The 25,143-nt window shown below is 46.8% G+C and overlaps 10 protein-coding genes across 10 annotated transcripts; 6 read left to right on the plus strand and 4 right to left on the minus strand.

Moving 5' to 3' along the window:
- Nucleotides 1–1,898: 1,898 nt before the first annotated feature.
- BO87DRAFT_318724 (uncharacterized protein) lies at nucleotides 1,899–2,556 on the plus strand (the record flags this gene model as incomplete). The annotated part of the gene is made up of 2 exons (XM_025619814.1): nucleotides 1,899–1,940; nucleotides 2,116–2,556. The coding sequence occupies 2 exons, from the start codon at nucleotides 1,899–1,901 to the stop codon at nucleotides 2,554–2,556; spliced, it is 483 nt and encodes a 160-aa protein (XP_025475334.1).
- Nucleotides 2,557–2,558: 2 nt separating this feature from the next.
- Nucleotides 2,559–3,545, plus strand: BO87DRAFT_318690 (ribonuclease H-like protein; the record flags this gene model as incomplete). The annotated part of the gene is made up of 1 exon (XM_025619812.1): nucleotides 2,559–3,545. A coding segment is annotated over one exon (987 nt), but the record flags the coding sequence as incomplete, so codon positions are not given.
- A 1,042-nt stretch (nucleotides 3,546–4,587) lies between these two features.
- On the plus strand, nucleotides 4,588–6,683 carry BO87DRAFT_170715 (uncharacterized protein). The gene is made up of 4 exons (XM_025618341.1): nucleotides 4,588–5,186; nucleotides 5,250–5,637; nucleotides 5,741–5,858; nucleotides 5,953–6,683. Exons 1-4 carry the CDS (start codon nucleotides 5,025–5,027, stop codon nucleotides 6,404–6,406), a joined length of 1,122 nt encoding a protein of 373 aa, XP_025475336.1. The 5' UTR covers nucleotides 4,588–5,024; the 3' UTR covers nucleotides 6,407–6,683.
- Nucleotides 6,684–6,811: 128 nt separating this feature from the next.
- Nucleotides 6,812–8,551, minus strand: BO87DRAFT_343657 (O-methyltransferase). Its single transcript, XM_025620791.1, has 4 exons — nucleotides 8,341–8,551; nucleotides 8,129–8,258; nucleotides 7,765–7,891; nucleotides 6,812–7,705 (listed from the first exon to the last, which is right to left on the minus strand). Exons 1-4 carry the CDS (start codon nucleotides 8,509–8,511, stop codon nucleotides 6,934–6,936), a joined length of 1,200 nt encoding a protein of 399 aa, XP_025475337.1. The 5' UTR covers nucleotides 8,512–8,551; the 3' UTR covers nucleotides 6,812–6,933.
- Nucleotides 8,552–9,039: 488 nt separating this feature from the next.
- Nucleotides 9,040–10,470, minus strand: BO87DRAFT_462645 (S-adenosyl-L-methionine-dependent methyltransferase; the record flags this gene model as incomplete). Its single annotated transcript, XM_025629184.1, has 4 exons — nucleotides 9,040–9,868; nucleotides 9,924–10,047; nucleotides 10,114–10,240; nucleotides 10,309–10,470. The coding sequence occupies 4 exons, from the start codon at nucleotides 10,468–10,470 to the stop codon at nucleotides 9,040–9,042; spliced, it is 1,242 nt and encodes a 413-aa protein (XP_025475338.1).
- Nucleotides 10,471–10,911: 441 nt separating this feature from the next.
- BO87DRAFT_446768 (laccase precursor) lies at nucleotides 10,912–12,891 on the minus strand (the record flags this gene model as incomplete). Its single annotated transcript, XM_025628244.1, has 4 exons — nucleotides 12,804–12,891; nucleotides 12,680–12,741; nucleotides 11,103–12,617; nucleotides 10,912–10,956 (listed from the first exon to the last, which is right to left on the minus strand). Exons 1-4 carry the CDS (start codon nucleotides 12,874–12,876, stop codon nucleotides 10,912–10,914), a joined length of 1,695 nt encoding a protein of 564 aa, XP_025475339.1. The 5' UTR covers nucleotides 12,877–12,891.
- An 886-nt stretch (nucleotides 12,892–13,777) lies between these two features.
- BO87DRAFT_446775 (cytochrome P450) lies at nucleotides 13,778–15,400 on the plus strand (the record flags this gene model as incomplete). Its single annotated transcript, XM_025628245.1, has 6 exons — nucleotides 13,778–13,961; nucleotides 14,012–14,081; nucleotides 14,178–14,490; nucleotides 14,560–14,946; nucleotides 15,013–15,117; nucleotides 15,206–15,400. The coding sequence occupies 6 exons, from the start codon at nucleotides 13,778–13,780 to the stop codon at nucleotides 15,398–15,400; spliced, it is 1,254 nt and encodes a 417-aa protein (XP_025475340.1).
- Nucleotides 15,401–17,372: 1,972 nt separating this feature from the next.
- On the plus strand, nucleotides 17,373–19,984 carry BO87DRAFT_462646 (alpha-galactosidase). Its single transcript, XM_025629185.1, has 3 exons — nucleotides 17,373–17,603; nucleotides 17,674–18,280; nucleotides 18,333–19,984. Exons 1-3 carry the CDS (start codon nucleotides 17,507–17,509, stop codon nucleotides 19,870–19,872), a joined length of 2,244 nt encoding a protein of 747 aa, XP_025475341.1. The 5' UTR covers nucleotides 17,373–17,506; the 3' UTR covers nucleotides 19,873–19,984.
- A 1,003-nt stretch (nucleotides 19,985–20,987) lies between these two features.
- Nucleotides 20,988–22,190, minus strand: BO87DRAFT_367961 (NRS/ER; the record flags this gene model as incomplete). The annotated part of the gene is made up of 5 exons (XM_025621915.1): nucleotides 20,988–21,287; nucleotides 21,340–21,417; nucleotides 21,465–21,587; nucleotides 21,647–21,951; nucleotides 22,154–22,190. The coding sequence occupies 5 exons, from the start codon at nucleotides 22,188–22,190 to the stop codon at nucleotides 21,033–21,035; spliced, it is 798 nt and encodes a 265-aa protein (XP_025475342.1). The 3' UTR covers nucleotides 20,988–21,032.
- Nucleotides 22,191–22,976: 786 nt separating this feature from the next.
- BO87DRAFT_446784 (dTDP-D-glucose 4,6-dehydratase) lies at nucleotides 22,977–24,138 on the plus strand (the record flags this gene model as incomplete). The annotated part of the gene is made up of 3 exons (XM_025628246.1): nucleotides 22,977–23,401; nucleotides 23,448–23,653; nucleotides 23,705–24,138. 3 exons carry the CDS (start codon nucleotides 22,977–22,979, stop codon nucleotides 24,136–24,138), a joined length of 1,065 nt encoding a protein of 354 aa, XP_025475343.1.
- Nucleotides 24,139–25,143: the final 1,005 nt, after the last annotated feature.

The following is a 25,143-nucleotide window of genomic DNA, read 5'->3' on the forward strand; positions in this document are numbered from 1 at the left end:
TGTTCTAATAATACAGTAATTAAAAATATATTACCACTGGTATATTATTCTTGTAAAGACTCTGTATAAATTACTAATTAATCTACAGTTATTAATCTTCTGAATATATCTGATCTTTCTAACCGGTGGTTAAGATTAATTAAAGTAATCTCTTAACTGTAACCTATCCTTAACTGTATGGTTAAAAGAATTCTTATACCTTAACCTAACCGTCAGGTTACGGTTAAGGTTAGGTTAAGGTATAATGGTCAGGTATAACCACTCTATTCTCTACTACATGGCCAGAGACTTTCTAATAGTTATAATAAATAGTATTAGTATTAAATACTTATTTAATAATTCTCAGGATATTTATTACTACCGCCGGAGCTGTTTATTTCTAGATATTATTAAGATACTTATACTCCAGATATGTATTAATTATTTTATTATAAATAAGAAATATCAGGATATTCTTAATGATTTTACTTTTAATATTATATTTATAATTAATAATGAAGAGGATGATGAGCCAATAATAATATTATATATTATTAATTAAGAAGATATAGATAATCTTGATAATAATCTAAAGAATAAAATATTAGAAAATCTATCTTTATCTTAGTCTACTAATATTATATATATCTAGGTATAGATAAATATTTTAATTATATAATTTCTCTGCTATTATGACCACTGACCTGGATAATATAAAGAATAAAATAGATAATAATCTTATTATTATTACTAGTATTCCAGTCTAAGAATATAACTACTACTTATTATCTGGGGTCTTCTATAAAAATCTAATACAGAATCTTTTTAATTATCTATATTAATATTTACTAACCAATAATATAAACTGAAACTTTATATTAGTAGATAATATAGATTATTTATAATACTGTATTTTAAAATATATTACTATTAGTAAAATACTATTATAAAAGGTCTGTAAAAATTACTAATTAACCTGTAGTTGTTAACCTACCTGCTATACCTGATCTTTCTAACCTGAAGTTAAGGACAGTTAATAACTGCTGGAGTAATCTCTTAACCTTAACCTGACCTTAACTATACAGTTAAGGGGAACTTTATACCTTAACCTGACCGCCAGTTAACGGTCAGGTTACGGTTAAGGTATAACGGTCAGGTATAGCCACTCTACCTAAGACTCTTATTTAAACACCAGCCATTCCTTCCTGTACCAACAGGCAATATACCCTTGGGACCAAGGGGCGACCCCTAACATTATATAAATAATCAAAGTAAGTAAAGTAAAACAAAGTAAATAAAATATATAAAATAAGATATATATAATAAATAAACTAAGTAAAACTATATCATATGTTTCAGTCACGTCACTTGCCATCACAAAAATACAAATTATATTATTATATTCTGTGTGTAAAGCACTTTTGAATAATAATAGTTTTGAACTTATCTGATATCATTTGACTGTTGTCCCGTTGTGAAGATTTCTCTACTAGAATCCCTAGAACCTGAACTCGACTGTCATTGTCGATGCTGTCAATTCTAAATTTCAGAGTAACATTCCCCTGTCCGAGATACATGCCATATCTGTAAGGGCCGCATACCTTCTTTTCTGGTGCATGATGCTCCATTTGCATTTGTGGAAGGAACTAAGAGCGCGATGTTGAGTACTATGTCCATAGTGCTTTGAGTAGCGACAAACGAACTCCATTTCCTCCGAGGTCTATTGGGTGTAAGTGTTGGATATTCTCCTTACTTCCATACTTGATATTTCATACCAAGTTCGAGCCGAGAGAATGTCACAGGGACCAGTTCGATTCTCTGATGGTATTCGAAGTTGTGTTCTAGTGCGCTGGCTTCTCACGGTCGGGATCGTAAGTGCCGTGCGCCGTCAGGTCACAGATCCCTGCATGCAGCTACCAATGGATTTCGCTGATACTATGCATGGGTGCCATGAGAATTGGGTGACGGTTGGGCAGAAACTTAAAAAGCGCGAGACCCCCTACTAATCTTCGGGGTGACCTTTCGAAAAACAGCAAGTCAAGCACACGCGCTGACTGCAATTTTGACTTCGGAATGCAGAAATTATCTTTTTCCTGTCCAGGATGCGAGAGAGGAGGGTTCCGCAGCTTGGTGGAGGCTCAGAAGCACTTTGAGAAGCAATCTCACTCTGTGCGTTGTACGGTCTGCCAAAAGGCATTCGGCAGCGGCATGGCAGTCATACAGCATTATCAAAAGCACGTCAAAGCTCGGGAAGCTCCAATCAATACGAAAAAGCCCATTCAGGAGAGAAAGGCTTTTAACCAGCATTCAGCAGGTCCGACAATAACGTCGCCAGCACCCCTCGGAAATGGCCAAATGTACTTTCAAGAAACTCCACTGACAGCTGTCGGAAATATAATGCATTTCGGAGAGGAGCGTGATCCGATCAACTTGCCCTTTCAATTGCCTTTGATCGCATCGGGTGTAACTGATGCTAATGGTAACAACCCTCTCAATCTTTGCTCCCTTTTGCAGTCGCCCATGCGACTAAGTGATCTACATAAAGACTTACTTGGTATCCGGGAAACTCTTGGCTAGGACTCGATTTCAACACAAACACCAACGTCATTCTGCATCCTCTTGAACAGTGTCTAATCCTGAGGTATCTGCGTTCGAATTGCCATTCAGAGAGCCGCCTTCGGAGAGAAGGATACATCCTAGGGCCAGTCACAGTAAGGAATAAAGACTTTCCACGAAAGGGGTCCATTCCCACTTATCAATTTCGCGAAACGCCGTCTGCGGAACAGCCTGGACTCAAGAGACATGCCATCGCACTCGATTGTGAGATGATCGGTGTCAAAGACAATCGGCAAACTCTCGCGTTCATGAGTGCCATTGACTTTTTGACAGGCGATGTTCTCATTAGCCGCTACGTAGCACCATCCGAGGAGGTCATTGACTGGAGATCAAAAATTACCGGAATAACCCAAGATGTTATGACAAGCGCCACGATATCTGGCGCTGCATTCAGAGATTGGCGAGAAGCGCGCGAGAATTTATGGCAATTTGCCGATACATCCACCGTTTTCGTTGGCCAATCCCTTAATTATGACCTTGAGGTTCTGGGAATCTGTCACAACAAAATTGTTGACTCCGCCATTTTGACTGCGGAGGCTGTATTTCCAGCTACTAGCCCCACGGAGAGTTTACCTCGCGCTTGGAGCTTGAAGGCCGTGGCCAAAACTCTTTTGGATTTGGAGATTCAGAGCGGAGATCGTGCGCACAGTGCTTTGGAAGACGCATATGCGGTACGCGACGTGATCATATTCTGCATCAGAAACCCGGAACAGTTAAAGTCATGGGCAGAGCTTCGACGGAAAGAAGAGAGACAAAAGGGCAAAAAAAGCCGGCACAAGAGCAAGGCCAAACGAAATCTGACCACGTCGTCTACTCAAGATATCCAGCATAAAACTCGGGTGTTAAGGAATGAGTTCGAATACGATATTGGTGACGATGACGAATTTTGCTTGTCCGAGTATGCTAGGAATGCTGGCTGGCCAGACGGGTGGGATCCTTGGTCTGATTGATTCAACTTCCTTTCAAATGTCCAAACAGAACACGATAATATGGTATACTATCGGAGAAGAGAGGCAGCTTTCCATACATCCTGCTTTTTGAAGAAGAAATTGAAAAAGAATGAAACGTGATCTGAAAATTGTGAACGCAGGTCTGTCCGTCAACCCCTATCTAGCCAGGTAGCAGATGTAATATATCGTTCCATCACGTAAGTCATGGAAACATCTATACGTCATCTGGACACTTCCGGTACATGTAAAAGATGCCAAACGGTGAGAATTGTCCGGTCGTGTGGGTTGAGGCTTGGGTGATTGTTGGTCAAGAGTCGTCCTCAGATTTTCATCATGGCGGCTCCGTAAATTCTGCATAAGGCTGCTTTTATTTTACTTAAATGGGCGTTTTCCTAACCCCTCTTGTTATTGAACGGTCAAAAATGTCGTTTGTGGGGCAAGTTATCTGGGGAGGTCCTAACGCGCGTTGTTGTAAGCCGCAGAATCCAGACCTTCTATTATGAGCGCAAACGCAATACCATTGAAATTAGCCTCGGCAATATCTTGCGGAAGAAAACAGGAAACCAATTGAAAACTTGAGACCGTCTTCAGAACATAGCTCGAGCTATGGATACATTACGCTCATACATCGCCTTCGACTTAAATAGTTCTGTTCTTCGTGCTTAATACTATTGTTTTTTGAATAACTATATATTTAGAGCTTAGTAACAATACACACTTATTTGTACTTGCTTATAAATAGTTGTATAGTATTATTTAATCTTATTTCTCCTCTCTTATCTAAGACTACTTATTCTTAGATAATTATTAGCCTGATACCTCCTCGACCCAGTTTGACAGTATATATATCAGTAAAGCTAAGCTAACCAGGACAGCGAAGCGATCCTAAGGTTTGACACATCTCTCCTGAGCACAAGTTGATCTTGCCCGGATTTGCCGGTAACCTCCGTTCACAGTGGGGTCCTTCGCGTAATTTTTCTGACTTGTAATTACAGCCCGGTCTCCGCCGGACAAGCCCGAGGTCTGTGCGCCACACTCCCTAGCGCGAAGGCCCTGGCTGAAAGGCTGCGCTCCTTCATATACCCCGTAACACATGATATGTTACTCGACAAGGCTAGCCAGTCATTTTACTTCAATTGCTAACAACATGTAAGTCCATATCTAAGCGAGTCGAACGCCTTGCCCCCCGCCCCCACTGGGCTTGACCCTCACCAGGCCTCTTGCTCCTGCCACTGGCGGTACTTCCAATCTCTGGTTGGATATGTCCGTCTTGAACCACATGTAGACTGTGAATACAGTAATCATCGCAATGCGGATTTTGGTCTAGTGGACTTCGTGTGATATGAATGCATTAGCTGTTGCTTTCGTTTCCATCAGTCTCTTAAGTAGCGCCGCGCTCTTCGGTCCCCAAAGTACCGGTCCTGTCATGTCCCATACATGCAATTTCCTTCGCCTATACGTGTGTCAAGCTAGGCTGCCATGTCAGAATCCGCCCTCCCAAACATTGATCGAGGCGCCCACCTGCTGGCATGTTTCTGGATACCCTTCCCATGCGCGTCTCTACTAGTATGTACACGCTTCTACAGTCGCATTGCGCGGCATGAATTGGGTTTGGATGATTGGGCAATTCTTCCTTCATGGGTAAAGTGTCGTATATAGACCAAAGTGCTGGGTGCAACGCAGCTGACAAACTTCTCCAAATAGGTCTTATATGTCATCGGTCTGGTGTTGAGTACGTTGATGGTGCAACACGGAGGTGTGCGGCACATTGAGTATGTAGCCACCAGTGATCTGCTGTTCGTCCTTAAGCTGGAAATCATAAACCAGCCTTTTGGTGTCTTTGGTGCACTTTTTGGCAAAAGCAGCGTGGCTCTATTCATTTCACGTATCTCAGGGCACACCTCTAGATGGCGCCGTTTGTTCCTGATTATAAATGTTGTCTTGTACGCCGTCATCAGTGTAGTCAATGTCGCAGTCTTTTTTGGGCAATGTAGGCCGATCAGCGCCCTTTGGGATCAAAGTCTACTCAGATCAGGGCATGCGACCTGTATCGAGCCGATGATTAATACTGATATATCCATGTTGCAGGCTGGTAAGCTAGCACGAGACTTGTTTATTTGCTTTTGCTTTTGCTTTTTTCTTTTTTACCTCGGGCTACTTTCTGGTACACAAAACTGACCACCGTCTTATCCCAGCATTCGGCGCATACTTGGATTTTGCTCTAGCCCTCCTGCCCTTGACGTTCCTTATCGAGCTTCGAGTTGATATGCGAAAACGCATGGCCCTTTGTCTAATTCTTGGTCTCGGGATCATGTAAGTATTCCCAGCATTCCTCGATCACATAACTACTGCCGGCGCCCCTCCGTTAAGGTCCATCATTACTAACTTAATCCATGTCAATACAAAGCGCTGGTGTCTGCGCCTGTGTTAAAACATCCAAGTTTTCGGCTGCGGCCAGCCTGAGTGACCCCACATGGGGGAGTTACTCACTATATATGTGGGCGTCGCTGGAGCTACCGTTTGTGATAATTGCCGCGTGCATTCCGCCATCAAAACCAGTGTGGGATTTTGTCATGAAAAGGAAGCCAATCAGTGTGTCGAACAGCGGCTCGAACTACGATCCGGGGTCCAATTCATCGTACAGGCTAATTCCAGTGAAGGTATCAGCCTACGTGGAGTCCATGGGGCCAAATAAAAGCTTCAAGCATGTCGCTTGTAATAGAGAGGATCCGGTACCTATGGATGAATCACCAGATCAAGTTTGGCGAACAGTCCAGATTATGCAGACTAGCCAGGTGATACCGGCAGGTGAGCATTTAAAGAAGACTCGAGAGATAGTTGACAGGGGAACCACTCAATGACACCACCCGGGAAGTTGAAGGGCGAGATAGTCGTTGTATGAATGTGTTTTGCTGGAGTTCAACTCTTTTTTTTTTGTGTGTGTCGCGATAGTTGCACGGCTGTGGTCACTTACTTTTCGACTATGGATAATCCTGTACTTACCACAATTTCCGTGAATATTTTGTTTCTGCCCTCTGGAATGTGTATGTGGGGAAGGCATCCCAAGCCGGTAGTATTGAGGTGTGTTATGTCATTTTCTATCCAGCTTTAGCTCTAGTATCAGGGCAGTGATCTGTTACTGGTGGAGAGACCGGCCTAGAGAGGCCAGAGCCCTGCTGTGTCTGGATGAAGCACCGGCAGCGTTGACGGGATTGTGTGTTTATTGAATTGCTAGTCTTTTCTAAGGCCATAGAGCATCCAAGTAACGAATTAATTCAAACAAATTATATGGTCAGGTGTCTTCGAATATTGAGACTATCAAGACGTCCATAAGACCGGTAACCCAGCCCCTTGGCCATACTATCCAGGCACAAGATTCCTCGCCCAGTCAAACAGGCACCGCCTCGAACAAGGCATTGGATCCAGTTCCCTGGAAGCCCGACCGCCATACTTTAAGCACTTTAAACTGAGCCTTGTCCAACAATCCAAGCCACTGCTTCTCCGTCCGTTCCATTGATCCATATAGCTCCATCATGATGATATCCATCGAAGCTGAGAATCCCGGTGCGTTCATTTCGGGCAAGACATTTTCATTGATCAGTAGCACTGAGTCAGCAGCCATGGCGTCATGAACACGGCTAAGAGCCTGCAGTGCCTGTTTATCAGGCCAGTCGTGTAGAACAGTACGCATGTAGTATGCCTTGGCCCCTTTTATGGGCTGTGAGTGGAACATATCATAGCCGACAGCTGTTACACCTTCAATGAGCGGCTCGTCAATGTCCCCAATAACCCCAGGGAGATCCTGCACGATGAGCTGGTTCTTTATGTCGGGGAATTTGCGCTTGAAGCCTGAAATGTCATGGCCCTTGCCACCACCGATGTCCACCAGGAGCACACGGTCTGTACCACCGGTAGTAGCCAGCCTCTCCTGCCATGGATAGTAGTCATACCATTGCACACCCTCCAGAGAGCGATTGCCGATTTCCATCACCGTATTAAAGGCATGTAGCTCCTCTGGATTGTGCTGTAACCACTCGAAGTAATGTTCTTTAGTCCCAAAGGCCAGCTGGAAGGTCGTGTCGTAGGCATCTTCAGGGTTCTGGTATCCCCTTGCTTCGAAGTAGTCAAGGGAATGGACTGACGCCTTCATGTCCGAGTGGCTTAGAGTATTTCAATATTAGCCGAATATACGATCCATTTTCGGCAAGAACAAACTCACAAATGCTTTATCACCTCACTGGGTGGACTATTAGATGAAAATATCATCGCAAGCGGTAGGGGTTGGTATTTCTGCACCCCCGTCTCTTTAAAGACATGGTTCGCACACAGTACTCGCATGATGCGCACTGCAGGATCACATACTCATCAGTATCCACATTGTAGTCATCAGTGGTGTATATGAAACTCCAACGCGAATAAATTAAGACGCACATGAATCAAATATCAATAAGATAAAAGCAGAAATGTGTATAGATGCCTGCAGAAACCAAGCATTGAAAATTAAACAGATAGGAGGAAGAAAGAAGTCAAGATTTTGTGAGAAAGTAGCAGATAGATTAAGAACAGCCAAAGCAAGGACTTACCCAAGAGGCTCTTGTCCCCCTTTGTCTTCTCGTCCAGCGCATCAGCGGTCATTTCACCGTCCTTCGCGGAGGCAAAGGCGTCAAATATACCCATGCCCATGGCGACTCGAATGGCAACTAGGCCATGGTGCTGCAGAGTGGTTGAAAAACATTAGTTGGAGAATAAATTGGTAAGGTGGACCCAAGCACTTGAAGGTTCGTGAGCTACTCACCCCAAAGCAGAAATTCCGAATGGTGAGGAGGGGTGGTTCCACAGCCACACGAAGCTTGTCAATGGCGTCCAGAAGCTGGTACCGAGCTGCCTCCGGTATTTCATCCTCGGGGTTAAGCTGGGCCAGGGCAGCGTTAGTGGCCGAGGTCAACGTGGTTACGATATCCGCCATTGCGACAAATGATATGGAGATCTGGGATAGGAAAGGGATGTACGTTCGGAGAGAATGGATGGCAGTAAGTGTTGGGGCAGGAAATACATTTATATTTAGTATTTTGTGTTGGGACACATATCTCTCCGTCGCCTGGCTAGAACCACGCGATATATCGTTTTTGGTCTAGCGGTTAGTGCTTCGACATTTTGTTTGATCCCTTCGTGCTGCTAAACATCGCGTGGAGTGAAATGTGACAGGTGACATAGTTGAACATGGATATTCCTACGTACCTTCCTTTCGGTCATCTCAAGTTTCGCTCGTCAGCACTAATGCATCGCAATTTGCTTGCACAACAGGGGGCGGGCGGGGGACCGCACTAGCGGATAGGGGTCCGAGACATTTTAGCGCGACTCGCTTCTACGCTGTTCGACAAAGTACGAGTGTTCTTGTATCATCGCATCCATACGGAGGTGACATTTATTGACTGCATGCAGCAAGCTAACAAGTTGCAGCCTACCAACTAACTGATCGGTACCGCTTTTCCTATTATCCGGTGGGATTTAGCCGTTTGACCACCATGATACTCTGGCTCAAATCACTCGCGTAGGTAAACACCTCGAACAAGCTCAGCCTGGCGGCCCGAAAGAGTTTGTCCCACTTATCTTTGGTTCGCTCCCTGGCCGCCAAGCACGCCATCATGGCGAGATCCATCTCCACCTCCCGAGGCCCGGCGCCAGTCTCAGGAAAAACTATCTCGTCGATCAGCAGGCTTGACGATCCGTCGGGCGCCATGGCCTTGCTCTGGAGCCTCAGCAGTTGCACACATTTGTCGTCCGGGTAATCATGCAGCACATTCCGCATGTAGTAGAAGCTCGCACCCCAGATCGGTTGCGGGTCCCAGAAGTCATGGACCAAGCGGTCAATGCGAGGGTGCGAAATTGCATGTGAGAGGACCGCCGGGATGTTCTTCAAGATAATGCGCCGCCGGGTTCCTAGCTCAGGGCCTAGTCTATCGACAAGGGCAAAGCATTGGTGACCCATACCGCCACCTATATCAATAAAAAGGGGTGCTTCATGCTCCTCGCCATCCACGTCCGCCTCGGGGTACTGCGTATTGGTGTGATTGTTCCTACCGCATTTTAACTGATCCAAGGGAAACACATCCATCCAGGTGGGCTGGCCATGGCGCTGGGCGGTCATCCACAGACTAAACTCCTTGAAAATATGGGGCTTATCCATGGCCCAGGCGAAAGCTGTCAATTCAGTGCCGTGGGCTTGCTGGAACGCCGTTGGGCTAGAATCGGATGGACTGCGATATTCATTTGCAGCCAGGAAGGATGGAAGAGTCTGCCAGGCGGGGAGTTGGATTTCGAAGCTAGCAATGTGTTAGTTGAGGGCTACTAGGATGGGGCACAGTTTGCCATGATTACTGGTGATTGATCCCTGCCCCGAAACCAGGCAAGGCGAGGGCCTGAGTCGCAGGGGAGGCCTTGAAGCAGTCGACCTTCGGTTCATGAACTAGGTCAAACCCGGACAAATACCGGAGGATACGGCCTGACAGCCCGGGCGGTTAACTAGGTGTCATTGGTCATCGATAAATAACGGGGCGGGCATCCTTACGCAGCAATAGGCTCTGCGCCCCGGTCAACTCCATGAGCTCTCCCAGGCTCTTTGGACGGCCATCTGAGACCAGTAGCTCAAACAGATTGAGGTCCATGGCAACCTTGGTCATAGTGAGTTGCAAGGGCTATCATCCCACCATCGTCAGTTAATCTTGCGCTAGTCAGTTAGCGTGGTGTTGTGAAAAGGGCCTACCGCGAAGGAGATGCGTCGGACGGTGTCCAAGGGGCGCTCTATGGCCATCAGTGCATGGTGAAGGGCCTGGGACAGTCGGCTCTGAGTCTCTTCATCCGTGGGTAGCTGGCACTTCAATTCCTCGAGGCTGGCGAGGAGTATCTCTGGGTCAGTCGCCGCCATTGTTCCGAAATCCGTTAGTGAGAAAAGAGATGGTACAGTAACTAGGCTTTATCAGAGGAACCAAGGCAACCTGGGCTGATCGATGCGGGTAGCACACTTGACCAAGGGGCCTTCCCCGTCTTAAAATAGTCCACGGGAAAACATACTCTGTCATTACGAATGGTCTAGAGCAGAGCCAGCTGATAATCTTGGCTAGGCATGATCCCTTGTACATTAAAATTACAGCAAACTACTCTCATATGCTTTCCCGCCTTTTCATGTGATCAGGAACTTTCCTTAAAATAGAACTTGCTGGATCGAATCGTAATTACACATTTGGCGCAGCTGAGGTCAAAAACGATTGAGCTTGGTACGAGGATGAACACATTGGGCTAGGGCCGAGGTCGAGTATCATAGCATTTTCCACGCACTTCTTTGCCATTTAGATGAAAAACCCCAAAGTCATATGCCGGAATCTATTTCGTCTACATAATTGGCGTCACTGAACTGATCCCAGTCGCGGCATGTTTATGACAGTGTTGAAGGTATTGTCAATTTTCTGATGTCATCAAGGCGTTCCTACAGAATGGAGAATATGGTTTAGCTTCAAATACTCCCTAGTAGGCGGGATTTCCGGATAGGACAAGACTAACAAGGATAGAGAGCACGAGACCGGCACAGGCGTGATTGGACATATGGCAGTGCATGGGCCATACACCCGGGTTATTCTGTTCCCATTCCAAGACCAGATAGCCCGGGTCATCCACTGTTCCGGCTTGAATTATTTGTGTATCCCGGCGCTGGGGGTTGGAAGGATTCGTGATACTCCCATTCCATGTTTCCATACCCTCAGCCAAAACCCAGAAGTTGTGTCCATGTAGGTGGATTGGATGCTGCATTGCGAAGGTATTAACCAGTATGATCCTTACACTCAAATTAGAGCTGAAGTTATATATATTGTGCTCCGCGGGGTACACCTGCGACATATTCTCATGCGTCATAAGCAAGACAGGTTCGTTGTAATTCGACCGAAAGGAGGAACCGTCAACGAAAAAGAGTAGAAAGACTGTCTCATTATAGCCCAATATGATATTCACTGTCTGAACCGTTTCGGGTCTTGATGGTGGTGCTAATGGATAATAGGGCACTGTAGTCTTAAGAGGGTCATTCTGGCAGTGGTTGCTTTTCCATGGCGTGCCTCTAGTTGTTGGAAGAGCGCTGGTATTTGTAGACTCATAATATACTGCTGCAGAGATGTTGTAAACTGTTAATGTCTCATTGAGGCAGATTATATCAATATCTGATTGCATCCAAACTGAATCGCTTGTAGAGCCAGTAGCCTCGACTATCACATCCGTGCGTTGGCCTACGCCAAGCGTAACCACGTCAGTTAGGTAAGGCTTGACAGGGACAAAGTCATTCGCAATCACTGTCAACTTGTGATTGTCAATGCTGAATTTCTGGCTAGCCAATGCCCCAGTATTTACCAGGCGTAAACGGTATGATTTGCCCGATTTAACTTGGAATTTGGACAAGCCAGCGCCCGGCAAACACTTGTTCGTCAACGTTGAATCACAGTCAAAAGTTCCTTTTCCATTGATGAGATTGTTATCCATTGGAACAAGAACAGTTGGTCGCTTGAAACCCTCCACGAGAACGTCATAATAGTTATCGTGGTAATAGTCAGAAAGCATGATCGGGCCCAGATCATAGTCATAGTTGACTTCAGCCTGCACAGGACCATAAATAACCATGGGACCGTAAAGGCCATCATCATACTGAGCACTATAATGTGAGTGATACCAACTGGATCCAAATTGATCAGCCTGAAAGATGTAGGTGAAAGTCTTTCCAGGCGCAATAGGACATTGTGTATATCCAGGCACACCATTGTACCATGGTGTCTTTTTCATTGAGAGTCCATGCCAATGCAGTGTCAGACCCTCTTCCACAGTACTGATATCATTAGTAACAGTCACCTCAATCATGTCACCCCAATTGGCTTCGATTAGAGGACCTGGGAATTGATTGTTGATCAGAATCACGCTCTTGTTGTAACCATCTGGCGCCTTGAACCCACGGGTGATAGTAAAATTGTAGTGTCGTGTTACACCTGTATCAGGGGGATTTCCCCCAGGATATGTATTTCCCCAGGGTGGATTGACTCCCTGCGTTTGAAGAATAAACAATCAGTCATCCCAAGCTACAAGCCAACGATATGTGATCTTACATGAGTGTCCCCGAGAAACCTTGGTAAAGTTGGCGATGGCAAGGTTCCCCACTTAGACCGGCCTTTAATATTGCCCACCAAAGTCAATGAAGAGTCAATACGTATTGCAAGGGGAGAAGCCCACCGTTGGTGTTGTACTGTGTCAGTGCAGCCGCGAGGCCTGTTGTCAATGCCCAGACGTGAAGCATCCAATACATGATGTAAGTAGAAATGTTTGTCCTTATGATCCAGAGAAGCCTCCGCTGATACAGGTAGCTGTTATATATAGTTGGCCGCATACATCTGACACTTGAATATGCAATCAAACACTACAGGGCCTGTTGGGATGACACCGTTTCTGATTATGTGGCAAGTGCTGACAATACGCATCTGTCGGCACATGCATATCCCCAGTCGGTGAGTCCGAGGTGATCGTACAACTTTCAACTTCGGTTAAATAAAGCATCATGTGCGGAATTCTTCGGGGTGAAGGCTGCTTGGAAAGGTCAGTGGGGACTTAGAGCACATACGGATGGAAAAGATGCAGTAGTAGTCTGCAGTAGTTCGGGAGGGTCTTTATGCGGCTAACCATTTACACCCTACCCTGAAACCCCGTCTAAAGGTAACTCTGCAACTCAGTGAGACGGGTTTACTTACTTTACATGACCAAACGCTGGGTCAGCTTTCATATTAGTGGTTATTTTTGTGCCCGGGGCGTAATTCCCTTTTCCCATCTGCACCTACAACGCCGAGCTGTGCCATCTTAGGTGCCTTCTCACATTTTCCATGCAGTATGTCATGAGATTGCCCCCAAAACCGGAAGTCCATCTAACTAACTGAAGCACCCTAGAAATCATCTAGTAAGTGCTTTCCCTGTATGTTAGATATTAGTCTCTGTTTGCCCCATTGACAAGCCGAACTTCCTTCTACAGGCACACGAACAAGAGGGTTCAGGAGGTCTATTCATCCAATTAACAACCAGACGCAAGTTGCCTCCGAGAATGTTTGGGTACTAGGCAAATCCATGCTTTTTTATATCGCTCTCTTTGCTTGCGAAATTAATGCTCAATCACCCACGGACTAGAGAGTCACTCATTGTTTCGGTTCACAAAAAAGGCCATGTTGTTCCTTGTACTCGCTAGCTGCCTCGTGCTGCTTGCCTGGGTGTGCCGGGAGGTGTTCTTTGCTCCTCTGTCAAACCTACTAGGACTCTTCCTGGCTCGGTTTACGGTACTCCGGGAATTTGCCAGCGTATACCGCGGCCGCTATGAGCTGGAAAACATTCAGCTTCATCGAAGATACGGTATGTCATCATTCCACCAGAGTATAACACCCATAGGAGACTAACAGTAGGAAATGGGTCAGTTGTTCGCCTTGCCCCTGGTTGGTATAGCTTGAACACCCCAGGCGCCGCAGCCGAACTGTACGGAACTGGATATTGATATAGAAAGGGTTTATTCTATTATGCATTCGGTGACCCTGACAATTCTCGAGTGGATCTTTTCACAGAGACCAACAGTGACCGCCATGTCACTAAACGCCGGAAAATCGCTTCGCTGTATTCGATGACGGCGATATTATTATTCGAAGCTGTCATTGATCGTAAGGCAGAAGCCCTCTGCTGTCGCTTCAAGGAGTTTGCAGCCACAGGACAGTTATTTGATGTGCGGTGCTGGATGCAATTTTTTGCCTTTGATGTCATTGGAGAGATATCTGTATGTCCTAGATGGGACCACAATGGCATTCTAAAAGCTATCAGGCACACAATCCTCTACGGGGCACATATGGGGATTTTCTCTTGGCTACATTGGCATGTAGCTACCTTCGCACAGGTTCTGTGAGTTCCAATTCCGTTTGACCTTGTCACGGCGCACATTCTTCGGTATATGGATTGTACTGAGGACCGGCTGGGGAAAGACACAATTCTCACGAAGTTGCTACAATGGCAGGCAGAGAAAAAGCGAAATGTCACCCGGCTAGATATTTTCAACACCGTGGGTAGTAATATAGCTGCGGGAATGGACACCATTGCTATTTCACTCGGGACAGCAATGTATATGCTGCTGAAACATCCCTCGGCATTGCGAAAGCTCCGTGAGGAGATTGATGGCTTCGCGGTCAATGAGCAGATCAATACATCATTTTTGTTTAAACAAGCTAGTCACATGCCATATCTCCAGGCATGTATTAAAGAAACCTTCCGGATCCATCCCCCAATATCATATTCTCTTGTTCGCATTGTACCCGAAACGGGAGCTGTGATTGATGGGACCTTCTTCCCCCCAGAGGTGAGAAACGTGGCTTTTTACTATCATGTAATATCTGAGAATACTAAACTAATCACCAGGGACCAGACAACGGTTGGAGTTAATCCTTGGGCCCTACATTATAATGAGCAGATTTTCGGTCCGGACGCCTCCGTATTTCGCCCCGAAAGGTGGATGCAAGATCATGAGACGGTAGTCCAAATGGAGAAAAACCTATTGACTGTAGGTATCGATTTATATCAGGCCAAACCTGTCAATACTTCCGAAAACAACTAACCAGATTCTAAAGTTCAGTTGTGGGGCGTACATGTGCCTTGGCAAAAGCCTTGCGCAACTTGAGATGTCAAAGCTTTTGCCTCAGTTGTTCAGAATATTCAACTTCAAGCTCGTGGATTACGATCGACCCTGGCATACTTCTTCGGCATGGCTTGTTGAACAAACCTACAGATGTACAGTGAGCACGAGGGATGGATAGGATTGAATGAATACCTAGGGACACTGAGGTTTGACGGGAGTTTTGGGTGTACGTTTCTCGTGTGACATTTTATGCTTCTACTGCTGACATCTCAAATTAAGAGGAAACTGAACTCTGTCGACTGCCCTCGTGCAAGTTCGACTGATGATCCGAAATCATCCGCTGCCTAGATTCCACCTATTTCCATCCTACGTAGACATTGTTTTCTCCCTTCTGCAAACAAACAGGCCGCCAAATCCCACGAGAACCTAAAAATCTAAGAATCTGAGGCCTATCCAAAGCCTGACTACTATTTATCACGGTCGCAAAGCCTTTCTCGATGACCTTCTGACCAGAAACCAGTCGATTCAATGATTCTCAGGTTTTGGGACTTAGCCGACTCGATCAGTGCATAGAGATCAAAACTGGGACGCTGTCGGCGGGGCCAGGTCTGAGGCCAAGGCATGGGTCTTGAGCCTCTCCAGTTGGGTGATGTTATGGATGCGAACGAAGTCAGCCAGCACCGCGTCTGATTGCTGGTAGGTGGATCCATCAGAATATCATCAACCCGACTAAACATCGTCAGTTGTGTACACGCGGAGATTTCATTAAATTCCTGCAGGAGAAACTGTTCGACCCGATTTTGCGGGTGTTCAAGACCCGAGCGACCGGCCCCAGCCAAGATAACCTCACGGGCTGCCGCCAGATGGATACGCCGCTTGGCCGTTTGGGCTTTCAATAAATCGCTGTTGCAGATTAGCCTGACAGAGCCCAATTCAACGAGAACGGCGTGGTTGGAATGGTCCGTGGGGGGCCGCAGATCTCCAAGACTCAATTTGGCAGACTAATGCCATACATCCCACCAGGGAAGAAGCCCGGGGGCTTCTTTATACTTCCGATAATCTTTGCTTGCCGATGTTACCGATAATATGATCATCTCCCACGAGCAAACCTTCAGTCCTGTGGTTATCCTCACAGCGTTCGAGACAGAAGAGCAGGCCATTGAAAAAGCTAATAATTCAATTCATGTTTTACGGTGCTCGATATTTTTGTAAAATACCGAACGAGCCCATGGACTGGCCCGGAAATTAAGAAGCGGGACGGTATAGATCAATAGCAGCCATGACAGTGACTTGCGCACTCCGTTCGAGGGGATTAAGCAGAGTGAAATTGGGCGCGAAACTGTAGGGAGGTTCTTAGTATGATAAATGCGAGGTGTCACATTATCTTCCGATGAATTGGTTCTGGATCTTGCGACCGTCGAGTCACGTGACATGATCACCATGTGGTTTGATTTTTGGTATTATCTATCACAATTCTATCTTAGAAATCGGATTTTGATATTCAATAAGCCTTATAAGCCTTCTAGAATATTTGGCTTGCTGCAAGCTACTATGGGTCACTACGACTAGTAGTATATTTGCCTCAATTAGTTAGGTACTTCATCAGGACTCTTTCCATGAGCCGGCGGTCAAATATATATATTCTCCCGCTTCTTAAAACCATTCAATCGGAGAGCACAACTAGTAGATCATAACTACGTATGCTATTTTAATCAAAATGGTCCTTCAGTTGATTTCAGCCAACAGTAGGCAAACTAATGTGGGCATCGCATATATGGATAACTGGTGTATTGCGTGATTCTGGTTTTCTGTCACCTTAGTACTGTTGTGTATTTCTGATCCTGCTCTCGTTTCCTGTTGTACCTTTCCCAAGTGTCAAAACCAGTGCATGCAAACTGAACAAACAGCACACCGAATGCCCCAGAAAGAAGAACGGCATCCCCGTTTCCGGACCATCCGGGGCAACTCCGCGGCCAAGGGGGAGAAACCTACTGCAATGAGCTGATCTTGCAGCTTGAACCATCGAGCCAAGCCGAAGACGGTGCAATAACAATCCCCAGATTGTCCCCTCTTCTCCGCTCAGGTAGTCTTGACGAGCATGGCAGGATGATCCCAGCCACCTTAGGGAATGAGGCGTGGGGGTGCCAAGCCGGCGCTGGGGAAAGATGGCCAGCAACAACCTGGGATACCCTCCGATATTTCCCCGGATGCAGTCAACCCCGTCCGGGGTTAAAAGGACGGTGAGAGGAAGGAATGCTTCACTCACCCACCACAAATCATCACCATGATCGGGTCGTCCCATGCTGTGGTGGCCCTGGGCCTCTTTACATTATACGGTCGTTCTGCAGCGGCTCCCGCAGTTGGGGCTTCAAATTCACAGGGTATGTCATGCGGGTCGTGAGGGATGCGACAACGCCGCGTCTTCAATCAGAGTGCAAGCTGATTTTATAGCGATCGTTGCGAATGGCACTGATTTTGCGTTGAACGGCGACAATGTCTCATATCGGTTCCATGTTAACAGCACCACCGGAGACTTGATCTCTGATCACTTCGGTGGTGTCGTCACCGGCACAATCCCATCGCCAGTGGAACCCGCTGTCAATGGCTGGGTTGGCATGCCTGGTCGAATCCGTCGGGAGTTCCCTGACCAAGGCCGTGGTGATTTTCGCATTCCCGCCGTTCGTATCCGGGAATCGGCAGGTTATACTATTAGCGATCTTCAATATGTGTCGCACGAGGTGATTGCGGGTAAGAATGCTTTGCCTGGCCTGCCTGCCACATTTGGAGATGCACAAGACGCTACGACTTTGGTAGTCCATCTCTATGACAACTATAGCTCCGTCGCCGCCGACTTGTCATACTCCATTTTTCCGAAATATGATGCCATCGTGAGGAGTGTCAATGTGACTAACCAGGGCCCGAGTAATATCACCATCGAGGCCCTTGCAAGTATAAGCATCGATTTCCCTTACAAAGACCTTGACTTGGTCAGCCTTCGTGGTGACTGGGCCAGAGAGGCCAATGTTCAGAGAAGCAAAGTGCAGTATGGCATCCAGGGGTAAGTCGCTTATCATAGAACCGACACTGTGACGTTGCTGACGGGGGATTAGGTTCGGAAGTAGTACTGGATACTCCTCTCACCTTCACAATCCCTTTTTTGCCATAGTAGATCCAGCTACTACCGAATCGCAAGGCGAGGCATGGGGCTTTAACCTTATCTATACAGGCTCTTTCTCTGCCCAAATAGAAAAAGGATCGCAAGGTTTCACCCGGGCACTGTTGGGCTTCAACCCAGATCAATTGTCATGGAACCTTGGTCCTGGCGAGACCCTGACCTCCCCGGAGTGTGTTGCAGTATACTCGGACCAAGGACTCGGCTCAGTGTCTCGCAAATTCCACCGACTATATCGAAACCACCTCATGAAGAGCAAGTTCGCCACTTCCGACCGTCCCGTTCTCCTGAATAGCTGGGAAGGAGTTTATTTTGACTATAACCAAAGCAGCATTGAGACTCTGGCCGAAGAGTCCGCTGCCCTGGGTGTCCACCTCTTTGTCATGGACGACGGCTGGTTTGGTGACAAGTACCCTCGCGTGTCCGATGATGCCGGGCTGGGAGACTGGATGCCCAACCCAGCGCGCTTCCCAGACGGGTTGACCCCAGTCGTGCAAGACATTACGAATATGACCGTCAATGGAACAGACTCCACAAAACTTCGTTTTGGTATTTGGGTGGAGCCCGAGATGGTCAACCCCAATTCCACTCTCTACCACGAACATCCGGACTGGGCGCTTCATGCTGGGCCCTACCCCCGTACCGAGCGTCGGAACCAGCTCGTTCTGAACCTGGCGCTTCCGGCTGTGCAGGAGTTCATCATAGACTTCATGACAAACCTCTTGCAAACTCCAGGCATCTCTTATGTTAAATGGGACAACAACCGGGGAATACACGAGACTCCGTCCCCGTCCACTGACCACCAGTACATGCTAGGGCTCTACCGGGTGTTCGACACGCTGACCACCCGCTTCCCGGATGTACTGTGGGAAGGATGTGCCTCAGGCGGCGGCCGCTTTGATGCCGGTGTGCTGCAGTATTTCCCCCAGATTTGGGCTTCTGACAACACCGACGCGATCGACCGAATCACCATTCAATTCGGTACCTCACTTGCCTACCCGCCATCGGCAATGGGAGCCCACCTTTCCGCGGTTCCTAATGCACAGACTGGCCGCACTGTGCCTATTACGTTCCGCGCTCACGTTGCTATGATGGGTGGCTCTTTCGGCTTGGAGCTCGACCCAGCCACGGTGGAAGGTGACGCCATAGTCCCCGAGCTCCTTGCGCTGGCGGAGAAAGTGAACCCCATCGTCTTGAACGGAGATCTGTACCGGTTACGCCTGCCTCAAGACTCCCAGTGGCCTGCAGCACTTTTCGTGTCCGAGGATGGCGCCCAAGCCGTTCTGTTTTACTTCCAGGTCCAGCCAAATGTCAACCATGCCGTGCCGTGGGTTCGGCTACAGGGGTTGGACCCTGAGGCGCAATATACTGTTGATGGTGACCAGACTTACTCGGGTGCAACGCTGATGAATATGGGGTTGCAGTATAGCTTTGATACGGAGTATGGTAGCAAGGTAGTTTTTCTGGAGCGGCAATAACCAGAGCAATGATTGTCATGTACATACTCTCTGTGCCTAGCCAGTTCGGCCCAAAAGCAATCAAACTAAATCCTCTCGGTACTATGTACATATTGGAAGACAGGCTAAGGATAGAGTACAGTGATAAATTTCAAGTGCGCGTGTCCCGCGGTCAGCAAAGGCTGTCTTGGCTGACGTCGTAGCCCTTGCCTTAAGTAGCCGCCTGCAGGATATTCAGGGAATACCAAACTAGCAGAGCTTAAAAAGGTGACGGAGCTGATCACAAAATGCTTGAAAAATTGTCTGGCGGCATGTGCAGGATGTAGCCACTTACCATTATGGTAAGGCGTTGTCGATGTGCTCGAGTGGTTAGCCGTCAGCTCCAACCATTCTTTGCAGGATCCCTCACATTGGACGTTTGTCCACCTAAGTTGATTGGGATGTGAACCATAACCCGATGATGCATGCCACTTTGCGACGATTCCAGATATGACCGCGAGACAAGCTGGGGATGCCTCATCGGAGTCACCTAGTTGATGAAAGGCAATCAATATTCAGTTAACCAATTAGCCTGCAGAGGAGGCTTTCTCCCTAATCTTCACAAATTGGTGGTTGTACTACCCCTGCATTCCGGCTGCTGGCGGCGCAGACCGTAAGGCCACCAACAACATAATTGGCTGAAATCTTGTCCATCGGTGGGCTGCACCACCCAATGAGATAATGATACCTTCGACCTATCCTTCCAATCTGGCTCTCTGCAAGAGAAGCTTATCTTGTGTAACTTGATCGTGCGGCACCCAGTCCTTCTCAGGATACAGCTGCGCCCGCATTTATTATGTCCCAGGCCAAATGATACCTTCTCATTTTGTCTGGAGAAAGCCTTTTTGGTACGGCAGGCTGCAAGAGGTTGTCCGGTACACAGCCAGCCTATCTGGTCGCTTCTCAAGGGCATAGGAATACGGTCTTCATTACACTCTGACAGATCAGGACTCGAGCACAGAAACTCAGTTATGATAACCTTTCAGCATACATACTGTATTTCTTCGACTTCATGAAGCGGCTTTATTCATTCTCAAATTTTCAACTCACAGACACACCCTTAAGATGACAGGTATGAATGCGCAGAAACAATGTCCACTCTCACTGTCCAAATAAGCACAAAAGCTTCCAAAGGCCTGGTATTATACATTCAGATTTCCGCTTTGTTTAATCTTGATGAAAGCATCCTCCATTGCTTCATGTGCGGTGGGAAGCCTATATCCATATTCAGACAGCTTCCTTTCAAGCTTGCCAACATCAAGAGTTGTGTTGCATCGTGGAGCCATAAGAACCTTTCTCTGCTCTTCTTCTGTGAAATTCTCCCATTGAAGTTCAGGCCATATATGCTTCTTAAGCAGATCCATGACCTCATTGTGGGTGAACGACCCAGGATTGGTCTACCGTTACATTAAATTAGACATGAACCTAATATCCATTGAAAGGACTCACAAAGTTGTATGTTCCTGTTTTGTTATGCCTTGCGAGCAAGATCATGGCAGGAATCAGGCTGGGAAAAATGCTCCCTGACTAGATCGTTGTCAGTACTAACTGAGGTAAGGGTGGCTCTGACTTACATTCGGGACGTTGATCAACTTCTTGTACGAAGCGAGTTTGGTAATCATGTTTTTAGGGTGCAAGTCTGCGCCAATAGGGTTGCGGATACGGAGGATCAACACATTGGAGTAGTTCCTCAAAACCTACCAAGGAGGGATCAGCTGCATTGGTTCCTCAAAATGGCAGGATGATGCAAGCATACCTTTTCAGATAAAACCTTCGTGTTAGAATAGAAACTTTTCGTAAAGTTTGGCTCATCCTCCTCGGTATAGCCCGGACCGTCCCATGCATGGTCCTCATTGTAATCGTAGATACATCCCGACCCCAAATGGGTGAGGTGCACGTCGTGGATGAAGCAGCAATCAGCCAGGTTCACTGCACCAAGTATGTTGGAACGAATTGTTTCCTCTCTATGTGATTCGCACCAATCCACGTTGGGATCACCGCGCTTTCCTGCGGCATTGATGACATGGGACGGTCTTACTTTGGCAAGCTCACTGAGTGCCACTAAATGAGAAAGTGAAAGAAAGATTTGAAAGGGGTCAGAAGGGCAGACCTAAGAACTTCTTCTCGATTTTCTATTCGTGCTTGGGAGACAACCAGCTCATCACTCCCTCCTCTTATGGCTTCCTGAATTTGGCCGGAAACCCAACCGTTGCCTTTAGACGTCAGACGGGATGTGGACGGGAATTATGAGAAGAACACTTACCGAATAGAAGAAATCTAGTCGGTGCTTGACCTCCCATAGTGTAAACCCTTTTGGTAGACGTTGTATCAAACAGAGTATCTTTCAGTTTATAGCAGCGGTGAAAGTTGTGTTCCCTACTCAATGATGTAGGTATCTTTCCCATGGATGGAGGCTTTTAGTAGTAACGCATGATACTTATATAGATGAGGCCCTGCTTTGGGTCCGCCATCCAATCTCAAATGGCCTAGGTTCACATGTAAGGAATTCCATGTGTCGTCACGCCACATTATCCTTCCGTCGTACGTATCCTGACTTGTCATATAGTTTACCAAATCTAGGTTCCTGCAGATGAAACTGGATTAGTATACGTCACTAGAAGTCGTGTCTTCTCACCGTCTTCGACAGACATTGACTCGTGATATATGGCACACGCTACAGAACAATCCCTGAAGGCATTGAAAACCAGTGATTTAAAGTTCACCTTCCAACTGTTCAAGGCAATAGGGGGAGTAATGATGTCAAAGTCTCATATTGTGGTGATGAATGACGTCTGGGAAAGCTCCTCCCCCTTGTTTTAATTAGACCAGATAATGTCCTTTACAAGGCGGATGCATGGATTAAGTTAAAGACAACCTGAAGTAACGAGCTATTACAGGGTATGTGAATGTCACACCGCTGCAGGAAGCCTGGTTCTTCGAATTGATGAAGCTCACCGTGGCAATAATGTGGTCCTAGCATAAATACCTACCCTGTGACCCCCCTACTCTGTGAGTGTACTCCCACTGAAATTAGTCATATCATAAGCATCGAAGAGAACGTCCCGTCTCCAAAGCCTTATTTCACCATGACTATCACTACAATCACTCCTATGACCAAAGGTCCCACAGTTCGGCCTAATTGTGACGTGAAGAATATCCTAGTTACTGGAGGAGCAGGATTCATTGGATCTTGGATGTGCCATCACCTTATTCATCAATATGGGGAACAGTACAGCGTTGTCTGCCTTGATAAGCTGAGCAATGTGTCTACCTTGAACAATCTAAAGTCGGTTCTGGACAGACCCAACTTTCACTTTGTTCAAGGCAATCTCCATGACAAGGAACGCCTGATCAAGATTATGGACGAGTACAACATCGATAGCGTCATACACTTTGCAGCAGAGTCCAGCGTTCAGAAGTCATTTAGCGATCCTGCTGCTTTTGTGGACATGAATGTGTGTGCGACGTTTCGGTTACTGGAAGCAATGAACACCCATGGAAAAATTACAACGTATTTATTTCAGCAGCCGTTCTCAATTATAGCTGATGGTTCATAGATTTGTACATGCCTCGACTGATGAGGTGTATGGGGAAACATGGGGGGTCAGTGTGGACGAAGACACGCGTATGAACCCTACCAATCCTTATGCCGCTAGCAAAGCTGCAGCCGAAATGTTCGTCATGGCCTATCGGAAGAGCTTTGATATTCCCGGCATGATTCTACGGTGTAATAACATTTATGGACCCTGTCAATACCCCGAGAGTAAGGCTAGTTGCCCCATTCCTCTCCATGAATACTGACCTTTTCTCACAGAGCTCATCCCCAAATCTGCTTTACTTGCCAGGGACGGCCAGAAGTTGACAATCCAAGGCAACGGCAGCCGTACTAGGAATTTCGTTCACGTCGCTGATGTAATTGCTGCATATGATATGGTTCTTCATAAGGGCGTTCCCGGGGGTGTTTATAACGTCAGCTCATCAGACGAAGTATCAGTGCGTGATGTCGCGATTGGAGTTTTGGGAGAATTTGGGCATGACAAAAGGGGAGAACTTGATAAATTCATTGTTCCCATGCCAGATAGGCCATACAATGACAATGACTATGTTGTCAAGGGTGACAGGCTCAAGGAACTCGGATGGTCTCAAAGCGTCTGCTTCAAGGAAGGACTAGCCGACACGGTCCAGTGGTATCGGGAGAATGGGAACAATTGGTGGAAGGAGGCACTCGGCAATCAAATCAGCGTGTGACATTAGCCTCCGAGGAGCAGTAATAATGAAGGTATACATTCTTTTGGAACATGATGTGTCAGGCCGAATATTTCCACGCAAGTTGGATATAAATGTATGAGCGCGGTAGCTGGGATTTCCAACCACAGTGATCTGGTCACTTTTGCGTAACGTAGAGTTGGAACACTCATCATAATGTGCTCGTTCATTCCTGACAAACTTGCTTGCTACTATAGATTTATAAAGAACTACAGACTATTACTCCCTCTGTTCCCCGGCGGATTCATTTCTCGTCGGTAGCCGCTCTAACATTGTAGCCGGTCATGAGGGTTGTGTTGCTGTTATGGATCCCCCGCCTCCATCCATGTATCACCTGTGACAGCGTTGTAATTAGAAGTACTTGAGATAACCACAGCCCATCTCGCCTTCTACTGGGGACGTCTACGGTCAACACTTCTATCGCTATACCCAAATAACCATTTCGTAATATGAATCACGAGTTACGGAGCGGGCGAAAATAATGACATGTCCTATAATGAAGGAAAAGCGTACACGCAAGTTGCTGATTGATCGCCATAAAAATTGGGACTTTCTTTGCCATTGACGAAATTGATGGCTACTATGTCTGACCCTGAGTTCCTAGGTCCCACATAAGGCGAATGTGTGCTACACTGGCCAGTGCACAAGGTATCGCGGAGATATCTCCCCTCCTGGGGTTCAATCACTGTCACTGGTTCTTTATTAATGCACATCGGATCAGGCACTGCATTCAGCCTGGAAGCCCGCTATTGAGCTTTAGCACGTACGATAATGCATCAGCTACAGTATATCGGGCATTTCATTTACGCGCTGCGTAAACCGGTTTGCCAGAGATGGGGCTTCTTAGAGAACAAATTACTATTGTAACATGTTTTCGACGCCTTGGAGATAGAGAGGTGGTGGTACTGAATTCCAATGCTTTGTCGAGGGCTAGTAATAGAGTTCAACAACAAAATGAGTAATACTCGGGATTTGGTCTCGAAGGAA

The sequence above is a fragment of the Aspergillus neoniger genome (assembly GCF_003184625.1).
Source record: "Aspergillus neoniger CBS 115656 unplaced genomic scaffold BO87scaffold_42, whole genome shotgun sequence".
Taxonomy (NCBI): Eukaryota; Fungi; Ascomycota; class Eurotiomycetes; order Eurotiales; family Aspergillaceae; genus Aspergillus; species Aspergillus neoniger.